The 14,067-nt window shown below is 35.6% G+C and overlaps 1 protein-coding gene across 2 annotated transcripts in view; it reads right to left on the reverse strand.

Annotated features, from left to right (window-relative positions):
- The window catches only part of rttn (rotatin), an 81,373-nt gene that overhangs the window by 1,786 nt on the left and 65,520 nt on the right, over window positions 1-14,067 (reverse strand). For both annotated transcript variants that reach the window (XM_073830687.1, XM_073830686.1), the window contains 3 exons: window positions 12,783-12,909; window positions 3,378-3,595; window positions 2,925-3,201 (listed from right to left, as the gene is read on the reverse strand). In XM_073830687.1, the coding sequence (XP_073686788.1) occupies window positions 2,925-3,201; window positions 3,378-3,595; window positions 12,783-12,909 (622 nt within the window). The remainder of the gene's footprint in view (window positions 1-2,924; window positions 3,202-3,377; window positions 3,596-12,782; window positions 12,910-14,067) is intronic.

Raw genomic sequence — 14,067 nt, forward strand, 5'->3', positions numbered from 1 at the left:
AAAAGGTTGTTCCGGCCCGGAACTGACTTCTCTTTCAAATTTATTGACCTGTATGAACGAAATACGTCAGCATATCCTCATAAACACAGCGTTTTTCTTTTTTTTTTTTGTCTTGAGTGAACGTAAACAGATAAGAAAGAAAACGCATGTGTAACAGTATACTTAGGTCTGTGTTCGGTGTTAAAGAGACAGCCGTCTAATAAACGTGCCGCCTGTCATAAATGTTAATCAAAGAACAAAAGAAAATCATTAACTGACTGAATATCTTTTATAAATTTAATGAGGACTAATCAATATTTTATTTATGAAAAGCAAACTATGCAGTGTTTTTAAACTTTTGATTTCAATTTCTGTACCTGACATTTGTTCAGTTTTATTTATTTATGCTATTGCTAATTAATTTGCTCCTATTTTATTACTTGTCTTTAACAATTTAATGTTTGAAATTTATATTAGACTAGTTGTTTGTTTTCTGTGGTATTATTTGGTAAAACCATAGGCAAAAGACAGAATAAATATGTTTGACTAAAAACTTTTTAATGGATTTTTTTTTTTATCATATTGGAATCGGAATTAGGAATCGATAAAAATCGGAATCGATAAGCAGAATCGGAACCGGAATCAGAATCGATAAAATTCAAACGATACCCAACCCTACTCAACTGACACACATTTATGGCCCAGAAATATAGTAACAGGATTCGTAGACATTGTAAAATGAAATTCCAGGAATTCCAAGACTTTAAGCACTACTTTTTTGATTTTTTAAGAACTTAAAACAGACATCTCAGATCAAATTTCAAAAAGATAAAAAGATCCGTAAATAATGAATTGCGAGCCATCACTTCAGATCAGGACTCAGAGCGTGGATTCATTTGATTTTGGATCACAACTTCGGAGAGGGTTTGTGAATCATGAATCATTTCACTAAATGAATGATTCACAAACTCGTTCCCGAAGTTGTGATCTAAATCAAATTATTCACTCAAGTCCCAATCTGAATCAAACCATTCGTGTTTCGAAGTTCCGATCTGAATAACGATTTGCGAAGCGCTCCAAAGTTCCTATCTAAATCAAATGATTCATGCTCTAAATTAAAAGATTTGCAAACCTGCTCCGAAGTTGCGATCTAAATCAACAATTCACAATAGCGATTAGAAGTCCTGATCTAAATCAAATGATTTGCAATACACAATTTGATTTCACAATCTGAATCAAATTTACAATACGCATTTTGAAGTCCCAATCTGAGTAATGATATGCGAATCATCATTTCAGATCAGGAATCGGAGCGTGGAAACCCGCTCTGAAAGTTCCAATCTGATGTGTCGACTTTGCAGAATTCGCATATTCATATCTAAGATTATGCATTATTAATTGTATTATGAATGTCTTATTAATTATTATATTTATATCATTATTAATCAAAGTAATTTACAGGTTAAGATCATATATTCATTTCATTTCTGTGGGAACTTATATAATCGTTGTATTCATAGTCCTTCTGTAGAAAAATATGCATTTACTGTATATTATATTAACTCTCTGTGGTTTTAATGTGTGTTCTAATCAAAAGTCAAAAGTACAGTCTACAGAACTGATGTTCCTGGAACAAGGTGCAAAGAGTTGCAAAAACAGATAAATTGAAATTGCAGGGTCTCTAGAATCATAAAACTAAATTTATAAAGAAAAATAGAAATGAAACTGCACGTCCGAATTTGGTCATGAGCTGAGACATGAGTAATGTGTTCTTAATCAAAATTAGACATATAAGCGACTTTCTGTTCTGTCTGGTTTAGGGTATAGGAAGTGCCAAACCCGCACCCCTTTCCAGATCTGAGACTCCAGACTTCTTGCTTGTCCTTTCTCTCTGCTCTCTATCTTTTACTCTGATACTGGATGCACTTAGACAGTCTAATAGACTTCTCTCAGATTTTATATTTGATTTATATTCATATTTAATTTGATTTCTAATTGGCTTTGTATTTGACTTAGATCTTTAATTCAACTTTTAATTTTAATTTAACTAATTAGACTACAGTATATTTGATTTGGCTGTATCTGATCAGATTGACAAATGATTTAATTATTGACAACTTGGAATTGGGAATTAATGTTTATTCCTTTTAATCAAAATTACATTAATGGTATTAACAGTCATTAATTACAAGACTCTTGTTATTGCCGCTATTCTTTTAATTGTGGCATTTATTTTCATACTCAAACATTTTCAACAACAATATTACTTTTGAAATCTTTGAATAAATTCATAACCCTTGTAACCCCCACCCATCTGAAGTGGAATCAATCATTTTCTGTATCACAATCTAAATCAAAGATAATATTTGTGATATGCGCTCAAATTCCTGATCTGAATCGAGCGGTTTACGCTCCAAAGTTCCAATCTAAATAATGATTTGTGATCCCGCTCCGAAAGTTCCAATCTAAATCAAATGGTTCACTACATGTTCTTCGAAATCCAGATCTGAATAATGATTCACGAGCCATCATTTCAGATCAGGACTCATAGCACACGATCGAAGTCATGAGTTTGATTCAATCGGAGTGGTTCCAGCTTTTCAACGGTCCAACCGTTATGTTATGAAGCTATGGAAATATTTTTTGTGCATAAAGAAAACAAAAATAACAACTTTATTCAACAGTGTCAGCACTGATGTCTATGCGGAGTCCGAAAGCTCTCAAATTTCATAAAAAAAATTAATTTGTGTTCTGAAGATAAACAAAGATCTTACAGGTTTAGAGCAACTTCATGGTGCATAATTAATGACAGAATTTCAATTTTTAGGTGAACTTAAGCATGCCCGCTGAGCCTAATTAGATATTGGCATTGGCATCATCCACTCAAAGAGAAACATGCTGGTCAACCATTAACATGTAAACCCCTTTAAATCCAGCGCTCATACCGTTGGCTAAGACTTTGGGCTTGTTAGCAGAGCAGAAGCAGATGTTGTGGAGAATGAGCAGGATGGTGGGCTTAGAGCTGGAGTGTTTGGACTGGGCCAGTCCGACCAGCAGCTCCAAAGCCCCTCGGAGCCTGAGGATCATCTGCTGCCCATCCTCCCCGAACGACACGTTCAGCAGCAGCTTGAGCCAGAGGGATAGGGGCTCTGTCGCTGAACTGCTGCTTCGACCACCTGCCTTAGGCATGGGGAGAGACAGGAAGTGCTGTAGGAAGTTACTCTAGGGAAAACAACAAGAAAGGAGGTTTTGTTAACACTTCTAATTGCAAGTTTTTCTGTGAAACAAAAAGAGGATATGCAACCAAAGGAGTCATAAAAGCATATAGCCTTCCTCATTTGGTTCTATTTCTTCCTCTCCACTGAATTGTTTTGCTTTAAACATAACCAGTCAATTACCTTCAGCAGTACCCCTCTGCAGTCCCTTGAGATAGCCAGGTTGGCCAGCAGTGCAAAAGCCAGACTGTGGATGCTGCTGTTGTCAGGGGCAACCTGGGAGGCCAGTTTCATCACCCCATGCATCAGTGAGTTTGTGACCGCAGCCTTAGGAAGAACAGCCTGAACTGAGCCAGAGCTACCGCTGCTGCTGCTGCTGCTGCTACACAAAGCACTGCATGCTGGAAGAGAATAAAAGAGACAACCATAGTGAGAGAGAGAGAGAGGTAACTTGATTATGAAAAAAACTAGAATCTATACAGAGTTACAAGAAACCTTAACTCTGTGATTTTATCTTTTTTGAGACACGGTTGCTTGAAAACAAAACTGTTTTTTTCTGTGAAGGGCACCTTCCCAAACTTTGAAATGGGACCAAATACCATGCATAACAAAATTGCAATTCTATTTATTAAATCCAAGTAAAAATCTAATCAAGTTAGTGTTAGTTTTAGTTTTTTAAGGATTTTACACAGGGCTCGTAAAAGGTGCTTGAAGTACTTGAATTTTACTTTTTGAAATTTAAGGGTTGGAAAACCCTTGAAAATAGCAATACTCCTAAAGAGGTACTTGAAAAGTGCTTGAACTATTGAAAGACAATTTATCTATGAAATCAGTGTTTAATTTTGTCAATAAGCACATATCTTTTCAAGCAAAATTGCTTTAGAGTGGAACTTTGAAGCATGAATCACAAAATATTTGATTTAGACTCGAACTTAAGAGCGGGTTGGCAAATCTTTTGCTTTATACTGTATCTTCGGAGGGGATTCGCAAATTGCTTACTTTAGACTGGAACTTCAGAGCGTGTTAGGGAATCGTTTGATTTACACTGGAACTCTGGAGCGGATTCGCAAATTGTTTGATTTAGACTGGAACTCTGGAGCGGATTCACAATATGTTTGATTTAGACTGGAACTCTGGAGCGGATTCACAATATGATTTAGTCTGGAACTCTGGAGCGGATTCACAATATGTTTAATTTAGACTGGGACTCCGGAGCCGGTTCGCAAATTGTTTGATTTAGACTGGAACTTTGGAGCGTGGATTGCAAATCTTTTGATTTAGACTGGAACTTCGGAGCGGGTTCATGAATCGCTTTCTTTAGAACGGAATTTTGGAGCTTGGATCGTGAATAATTTGATTTAGACTGGATCTTTGGAGCGCGGTTTGCGAATCGGTTGCTTTAGAGTGGAAGTCTGGAGCGTGAATTGCGAATCATTTGATTTAGACTGGATCTTCGGAGCGTGTTTGCAAATCTTTGGCTTTAGAACGGAACTCTGGAGCGTGGATCGTAAATAATTTGATTTAGATTGGAACTCCAGAGCGGGTTCTCAAATTGTTTGTTTGACAACGGATAAAAAAAATAAATAAATAAATTTAATTAGTCTTCCCATTAACGCCATTACATTGTTAATTTAGACTGATTCACAAACGTGGAGCGTGCACAAACACAAGAGGCAGGATTTATCGCAAAAACCAATCACAGCCGATCTTAACCAATCATATCTCGATGGAAGCATGGCCTACTCTCACATGACTTTCCCCATTCATTCCTAATTAACCCCCCAACAAACTCACAGCCCACTTTAGGGATTCTGTAAAAACTCAATGGGCTCAGGGGAGGCGAGAGAGATGGGGACTAGTGATTTTTCCACTTTTTAATGTTATAAGTGTTTAGTGTTTATTTTTTTTACTACAATTTTTTTTTCTCATTCAATATTTGAGGAGGCTTTGCCTCCCTTGCCTCCTCATTTTAAATAAATGCTATTAATGTAAGAATTTAGGAGAAAAAAAAAGATCAGTTTCCAAAAAAATATTATCAATGTTTAGTAAGTTGCTGCTTAATAAGGAATGTTTCTCAAGCAGCAAATCAGCACATTAGAATGACTTCTTTAGGATCATGTGACACTGAAGACTGGCTTTGCCAGCACAGGATAAATTACATTATCAAATATGGCGAAATAGAAAGTCATTTAAATAGTAATAGTATTTGACAAAATTATAGTTTTTACGGTATTTTTCATCATATGAATGCATCAGTACAAAACTGATTTCAAACTTCTGAATGGATTTTTTGTTTTTCTTTTTTTCCCCGTGCTGCTGCAAAACAGTGGTACAGGAAGCACTACCAGCGATATAAAACCACACAAGCCTTTCTCTTTTTGTTAATCTATGCATCTTGTCTTAAAATATCACTGTGCAGTTGTGTAACAATGAGCGTGGAAACTCAATGGAAACCAAATTGTTCCACTGTGTTTCAACCCTTATTAAAAAAAAAAAAAAACATTTCCTACTGGTCTACAATGCTGCATTTAGTCAAGTGTCAAAACCACTAAATGTCTTATTTCTGGGTAAGCAGACACATTCTGAAGAACAGCAAGACTGCAGGTGAATCATTTAACATGATCCTGGATTATTGAGAGACCTCAGCATGGGTTTTGCTTGCTGAAGAAATCCAATATTAATCAGCCAGATGAAAGAATGAGGGCTGTGTGTTGCAGGTTAATGAATTATATAATAAAAGTGACACAGGACAGAATACGACGGTGAGGAAAATGTGCTGGAGGGCTGATTCCATAATTGAAGTACCAGCCTCATGAACTTTCAACATCACCTGCTGTTAACACAGACCTTGAGAAACACCACACATCACAGTATGCTATTGTAGCCTAGTACACTTAAACCATAGTGACAACCCAAATGCACACACATACAATAACGCGTGCAAAAACATAAATGCGCACCCACACTCGCGCAGACAGATGTATGCGTACAGACTGACATACGCCCATGCAGTGCTGGCTTTTCACAGGTGTGAAGCCACATCCTGTCCCAAAGCACAGCTTTCCATGAGCTCAGATATGTGACACAGAGCAATCATTGTGTTCAAGTAACCACACTTTCGAACACTTTCATGTACAACAGTCACTCTCTCTTTCAAACACGTGCAAACGTTTTCATGTGTAACCGTCTCGCTCATACGCTCATACACACACACAGAGATATAGAAATGAGATAACATTTAGATTCTTTATTCTTAATCTTTTTTTCTGTAATACTTATAGAAAATGGATGTTTTAGATTTTAAAATGGATTAAAACATATTAGACAATATCATTCAATTTAACAAAATTTACCTTTTTTTTCTTAAACATTGCAGTCTTCTTATAAATGATTTATCTGTGCACAGTATTTTTTAAAAATTCATGTGCACTGGTGCCAGGGCAGGACAATAATTCCTCCCCTCTAGCAATCTGTCAGTCACATGAGGTCATGGCAAATGACAACACTCCAATAATTTCCCGATAGACAAAATTAAATCCTGCCCTACATTTTTACTCATTCGAGAAGCCGGGAAGGAAAGATTATTACAACTTCTGTTTAAACTTTGAGACGCAATATTAATAAAAAAAAATATATTTTAGTGTAAATGGTTTAGGGTTGGTATAAGGTGCTTGACATACTTGAATTTGACTTTTTGAAATTTAAGGTCTGAAAAACCCTTGAAAATAGCAATATTCCTGAAGAGTTACTTGAAAAGTCTTTGAACTATTAAAAAAACAATGTATCTATGAAATTTTGTCAATAAGCACATATCTTTTCACACAATTCAAAAGACATAATACCTTTTTCGCTTATTTTAGTTAATGTCAGAAAACAATGGATCTAAGCAAGTAGTAGTACTGACTAGGGGTGGGAAAAAAATCGATATTGCAATATATTGTTGTGCTCTCTGTCGCAATAAATAATCGATACACTAACGGCCAATATCGATATTTTATTACAACACAAAATGATTAATTTACCTGTTGTCAGTGTCACTGTCACTACCCAACATCTACCATTCTGTTTGCGGGGGGCGCTGTTCGAGTAAATAGGGGAAAAGTGGCGGGAGCAGCGGCCAGTGAAGAACACAAGTTAACTAACAACAACAGAGAAGAAGCGCAGAAAAAAAGAGAAGCGAGAAGAATGGCCAAGAGGACCTGGCTGCAGACATACAGCGAGTGGAGCTCCACCGGAAATACGTCACCTCCACCCTCAAACCGGAAAGACGTCATCTCCACTAAAATCAAAATGGCGTCGCGCACTTTAATTCAGGTAATTTTATTTTTTATTGTAGCCTATTAATTTAGTAGTGATGGGAAAATGAAGCTTTTCGAAGCACTGAGGCTTTCCCCTTAAGTGTATCGTAAAAAGGTACATTACTCGAAGCTTTTCAACACGTTGCACACTAATGACATCTTGCGGTCAAAGGTGGAAAAAGTTGCTTTCGCGTCCCAGATGTCCAAGCGATTTTTACACAGTTTCATAAAATAATTCAATTTGTGCTACGAAAACCATAAGAAATAAACAAATAGAATTTTAATTTTACTTACACAAGGTATAAATTAATTAATCTGTAAATAAACTTATAATAGTAGCTATAAGCATGGTTCATGTATGCATATGATCAAAATAAATTAAGAATATTGACTAATAATTTTATTAATTATAAGTGCTTGTGAAGCGGGGATTACTACAAAATGACCATGCGCAAAACTACTATTTATTCATATTATGGTAAATGACACTTAAAACCTGCCCAAGAGGTTTGCCTTCTTTGAATCAGAATACGAAGCAGTCACTATAATTTAGCATCGCTACATTAGCGAGTTACAACGAGGTTATCATATCATAACAAAACTACTTGTGAAATTTCAATGTTAGTTTTGTGAAAGTTTACATAGGCGCAATGCTGCCTTGCAGACAACTTGAAATTAGGATTTTTCCTGCTTCCCAATTAGAAATAATGCATGATTTAAAGATGGATTTCTCGGCTTCGACACCACCTGTAAGGCGGCAATATACCTATGGTTTGGTAGGCTATAAAATAATATTTACGCTTTAAGGATTAAAATATTTGCAATTGTATGTGTCTATTTAATAATTCTAGAAATTAAATTAAATTTTTTCTAAGTAACCCTTAAATTAAGTGATCCTAAGTACTTCTGGTATCGAAAGTGTTGGCATGAATGTTTGTGTGTTTTTCAAAGGTTTTGATGTATGTGTATTTTATGTTTGTATTATCTTATGTATTATCTATATTTTGTTACTTTTGTTGATATGGACCTAAGAGTCTGAAATAAAGGAATTAAATTAAACATTGTGGAAAACATTATTTTACTGTGATATGTACATGTTGTTATTTTGTTTAAAATACAAATTGTGATTAAGATGTTTAATAAATTAACTTCTCATTTAATGTCCAGTGATATTATAGATCTACTGTTTACTTTCTAAAATATATAATTATATACATATATAATTTGCCACGGTAAACGTTTTAACGATAAAATGTACAGAAAATGTAAATATTACGTGCATGTATATGTAACTATAAATAATACAAAACGAAAGATTAAACAATAATAAAGTAATTTGCGTCGGAAGTGGAGGTGACGTATTTCCGCTCTTGAGTGGAGCTCCACTCGCATCCACGGTCTGCAGCCAGACCCTTCTCAGAATGGCGGAAATTAATGAAAAACAAATCAAAGACCCACCCGCTAGTTGAGCATGCTGATCAGTTAGTGTTCCTCAAGAAGAATATGCCTTGATGTGTCCACTGTCCAGGTTAACATAAAGCACTTTACAGTAACTTACTACTGACATTTCAGTATCATGGTTTATACATGTTAATTAATGTTCATGTTGTTTTTTAATGTTCAGGCACTTTTATCTGTCTAGCTGTACAGTGTTTACATTTAAGACCAGGAGGCAGTAAGTTATTATGCAAATGCATATTTCTTTGCACAATGTCGGAAATGTTGGCATTAATAAATGCATAAGATTTCCTTATTATGGGTATTTTTTTCTTTTTCAGTCACATATATCGTGATATATTGTTGATGAAATTTCTTCCAATATATTGAATATCGTAGATATCGCAAATCGTGATGTCATTATTATTGTGGGCCACATATCGCCACAGAATTGAATCGTGAGTTACCTGTATCGTCCCACCCCTAGTACTGACAGTGTTGTGTAAACATGGCTAAAGATGCGAAAAGAGGAACAGATGAACCATATCTATTAAGTCACTTGCGCAGGAACCGCTCAGATTGATTCAAACTCATGACTCCGATCATTCATTTCAAGCGATTCACCAGCAATAACCAGATCAAGTGAAAAGTTTGTAACGATTTTTAAAAAGCACGTAGTAATGGGTGAAACTGTGCTTTTTGAAACTCCGAAATATGAAAAACTCCGGAAAATGATTCACTGTTTCAAAGCGCTCCAATCATATCGCTAATCATTTGATTTGGATCAGAACTTTGGAGCAGGTTCGCGAATTGTTTGCTTTAGATAGGAACTGTGGAGCGTGGATCATGAATAATTTGATTTAAATTGGAACTTCGGAGTGGGTTCATGAATCATTTGCATTAGAGTGGAACATCGAAGGGCGGATAGCAAATCATTTGATTTAGATCTGGATTTCGGTGTAGGATCACAAATTGTTTGTTTTAGATTGGAACACTGAAGGGCGGATCGGGAATCATTCAATTCAGATCTGGACGCCAGTGTGGGTTCACAAATCATTTGATTTAGACTAGAGGTCGACCGATTTATCGTTTGACCGATATATCGGGCCGATTTTTGCCATTTTTTAATATATCAGCATCGGCCAATTAGGCTTCTTTTGATCGGCTTGGACCGGAGAATAACGCATTGGGCGGGTAGACAAAATTTGGGCTGCTTTAAAAAATTAAAAGTCGCCCAATCAGCTGCTTTTATCATCAGTCATGTTATTTTAATACGTTCGAGCTCAAAGTATCACAGTAATATAATGTGTAGTGCAGTCAACTCATTTTTGCTTAACGCAGCCCTTACTGGTTTAGTTTAACAGAGACCTGTCAATCAATTTACGTCTTTTACATTAGTGAGATGTGATGACTTGTGAGTGACAGGGTTTTGGCGCTATAACGGGCAAGATTTTGAATATGCAGCTTATTCATTTATTCATTTTAAGTAATTGCGATGGCAAAGTGGCCTTAACATAAGTTACAAGATAAAAAGTCTTAGTAACTCAAATCTCACAACGTGGATTACACGTGGTGAGAGATGAATAGAAGACTTCTAAATATAATAAGAAAACAATTGAATGAACAAAACTGAATATGGGAATGATGAATCAGAACATCTTTTACACCGTCCAGACTACTCTTGGCATTGGCTGCTGGACTAAACAACAGTTTGGACACACAGTTCTGCATTATGTTCTGAAATGTGTACTTCATGAAATATGTGCTCTGTCTGAAGATAACGCACAAGACAAAGGTATGCGCATTATTGTTGGTAATTGTTCTTATTATTTTATTTTTGCTGTTCGATTATTATACAGTATACATCAATAAAAAAAATGCATTCTAATTACTTGTGGGTGAGTCGCGGGTGGATGAGATAAATCAAAAAAGATGCAAACATTAACTACATTTTCTAAAATCTGAACCTGGGTTATGTGGTCAGGACCGTGGCGCCAGCTTCCTTTAAAATATATTTTGATAATTGCACCTGATGCGCCCGAGCCGTCCTCTCCGTCACCTCAGATACTGCGAGTGCAGATCAGCTGTTAAAATGAACCATCCATTCATCATATCATCATGCAAAACTAAGAATTAGAATAATTGTAATAGGAAGATTGTGTGCGGTTAGCTAAATCAGAGAAAAATATAGGTGCGGGTGGGTGGCAGGTGGATTACACTATTGCCTGATTTTGCTTTATTTTGTCGTCTAAAGTAAGATTTTGCTGTCTTTTGTCGTCAAAAGTAGTCTGAAACAAGTCACAACTGAGCCATTTAAACACAGTGTTGTTTCTTTTATGAATGAACGTGCGTTTTTAAAAGAATCTAGTGAAATGATTCAATTTCCCAAACATAAAGACACTCGCTTTATTCAGGAATGAATCAGCTGTTTGAACGAATCAAATGAATGATATGATTCAGTAATTAAATCAGTGTTTTGCCGCCATCTGCTGACAGATCCTTTCAGTTCTATAAATCATTTAATATTTCTGTATAAAAAAAATTGTATATTTAAAACATTAATCTCAACATTAATCTCAGCTCTAAAACTTTTATGTAAATGATTGACAGTTTTTTATATTATCTGTTATATATATATATATATATATATATATATATATATATATATATATATATATATTATATATATATATATATATATATCATGATGTTAAGTTTAGAAATGTGCATCCACTTATTATTAGTGTGATATTTTAGCATGAAAATAAAGGGGAGAACTTCAAGATATCAGCCCTAAAAATCAGCCAAAAAAATCGGCAGCACATTTCGGCCAACGGCTGACCCTGACCTCTAAACATCAGCATCGGTTATAGAAAAAGCCATATCGGTCGATCTCTAATTTAGACCAGAACTTTGAAGCGGGTTCGCAAATTGTTTGTTTTAGAAAGGAACTTCAGAGCAGGTTTGTGAATCATTTGCTTTATATCGGAACTGATCATGAATCATTTGATTTAGATCGAATGGGTTCCTGAATCTTTTGCTTTAGATTCGAAGCGTGCAAAAACATTTGATTCAGATCGAGACTTCAGTGCAGGTTCATGAATCATTTGTTTTAGATCAGGATTTTTTTTTTTTTAATTTGGCATAGAAGACGTTCAATAAGTGAGGTCTTTGATTGAAGTCCTTGAAAATCAAAGTAGTGCTTAAAGTCCTTGAATTTCATTTTACAGTATCTGTACGAACGATTATAGGTCTCTTGCAACTTTTCAATGTTTGGAAACAGCAAGATATTTCTAAATGTATGAAAGTGCATCGGAAACTGACACGGAAGAGAAGAAAAGTATTCTCGTAGCTGCATAACATTACGGCTGAATCACTGATGTCACATGGGCTCTTTCATCAATGTCCTTACTACTGTACCTTTCTAGGCTTTGAACGTGGTAGTTGCTTTGGTCTCTATACAGGATCAGAAAGCTCTTGGATATCATCAAAAATATCTTCATTTGTGTTCAGAAGGTCTTATGGGTTTGGAACGACATAAGGGTAAGTAATTAATGACAGAATTGTCATTATTGGGTGAACTATCCCTTTAACAAATCCTCCATCCTAGTTTCCAGTAATCTGGCAGCAAACTTCGAGTATGACACAATCCCTTCTGTAGCTGTCGGGTTCATGTCAGACTTCTGTTTAGCACACAATGGCACTTACTGTATCACTATATGAGTCATGAGACGGTTACAGTAAGCACAAAGCTCATACATTATTTCAGCACCCTGTCTTTTGCTTTCTAATCCTCTTTACTCTGTCATTCCTCTATTCTCATTCTCGTTCCTCCACCTCTCAGAAGACTGACCCACTGTGCAGCTAGCCGTGTAGACACAGAGCAGTTCCAGGGCTGCGGTCATGGTGAGATCGTCGAGCAGGAACCAAGGCCACAGAGCCATCAGCACCGCTGCCAGACGCAGTTCTGTCGCCACGGTCTGTTGAGACAAAATTTGGCGGTATTAGTCAATACTCAATATTCACATCATCATACCATTTTAATATGATAATTTATCATGGACTGTTTTTTTTTCTATATGATCCAAAAATTAAAATGTAACCTAAAAATATATATATATATATATATATATATATACAGTTGAGGTCAAAAGTTTACATACACCTTGCAGAATCTGCTACATGTTATTTTACCAAAATAGGAGGCATTATACAAAATGCATGTTATTTTTTATTTTGTACTGACCTGAATAAGATATTTCACATAAAAGACGTTCAGTCCACAAGAGAAAATAGTTGAATTTATGAAAATTAACACATTCAAAACTTTACATACACTTGATTCTTAATACTGAGTTGTTACCTGATTGATGCACAGCTCATTTTTTTGTTTAGTGATAGTTGTTCATGTTTGTCCTGAACGGTTAAACTGTCTGTTGTTTTTCAGAAAAGTCCTTCAGGTCCCACAAATTCTTTGGTTTTTCAGCATTTCTGTGTATTTGAACCCTTTCCACAATGACTATAATTTTATATGCAACTATTACAGAAGGTTCAAACGCTCACTGATGCTTCAGAGAGATAAAACATGAGTTAAGAGCTGGGGGTGAAAACTTTTTTTATATTTAAAAATCAGGGTAAATTTTGTCTTCTGGGAAACAAGTATCTTCAAATGTACACATTCTGTTCAAAAGTTTACACCCCTTAATGCATCATTTTTCCCTTCTGGAGCATCAGTGAGTGTTTGAACCTCCTGTAATAGTTGCATATGAGTCCCTCAGTTGTCCTCAGTGTGAAAAGATGGATCTCAAATCATAGTCATTGTTGCAAAGGGTTCAAATACACAAAAATGCTGAAAAACCAAAGAATTTGTGGGACCTAAAGGATTTTTCTGAAGAACAGCAGGCAGTTAAACTGTTCAGGACAAACAAGGGACTCATGAACAACTATCACTTAAAAAAACCTGCGGATCATTCAGGCAACAACACAGTATTAAAAATCAAGTGTATGTAAACTTTTGAACAGGGTCATTTTTATAAATTCAACTATTATTTTCTCTTGAGGACTATATGCAAATGTCTTTTATGTGAAATATCTTATTCAGGGCAGTACTAAATAAAAAATAACATGCATTTTGTATG

This window comes from Garra rufa, chromosome 24, assembly GCF_049309525.1.
Source record: "Garra rufa chromosome 24, GarRuf1.0, whole genome shotgun sequence".
NCBI lineage: Eukaryota > Metazoa > Chordata > Actinopteri > Cypriniformes > Cyprinidae > Garra > Garra rufa.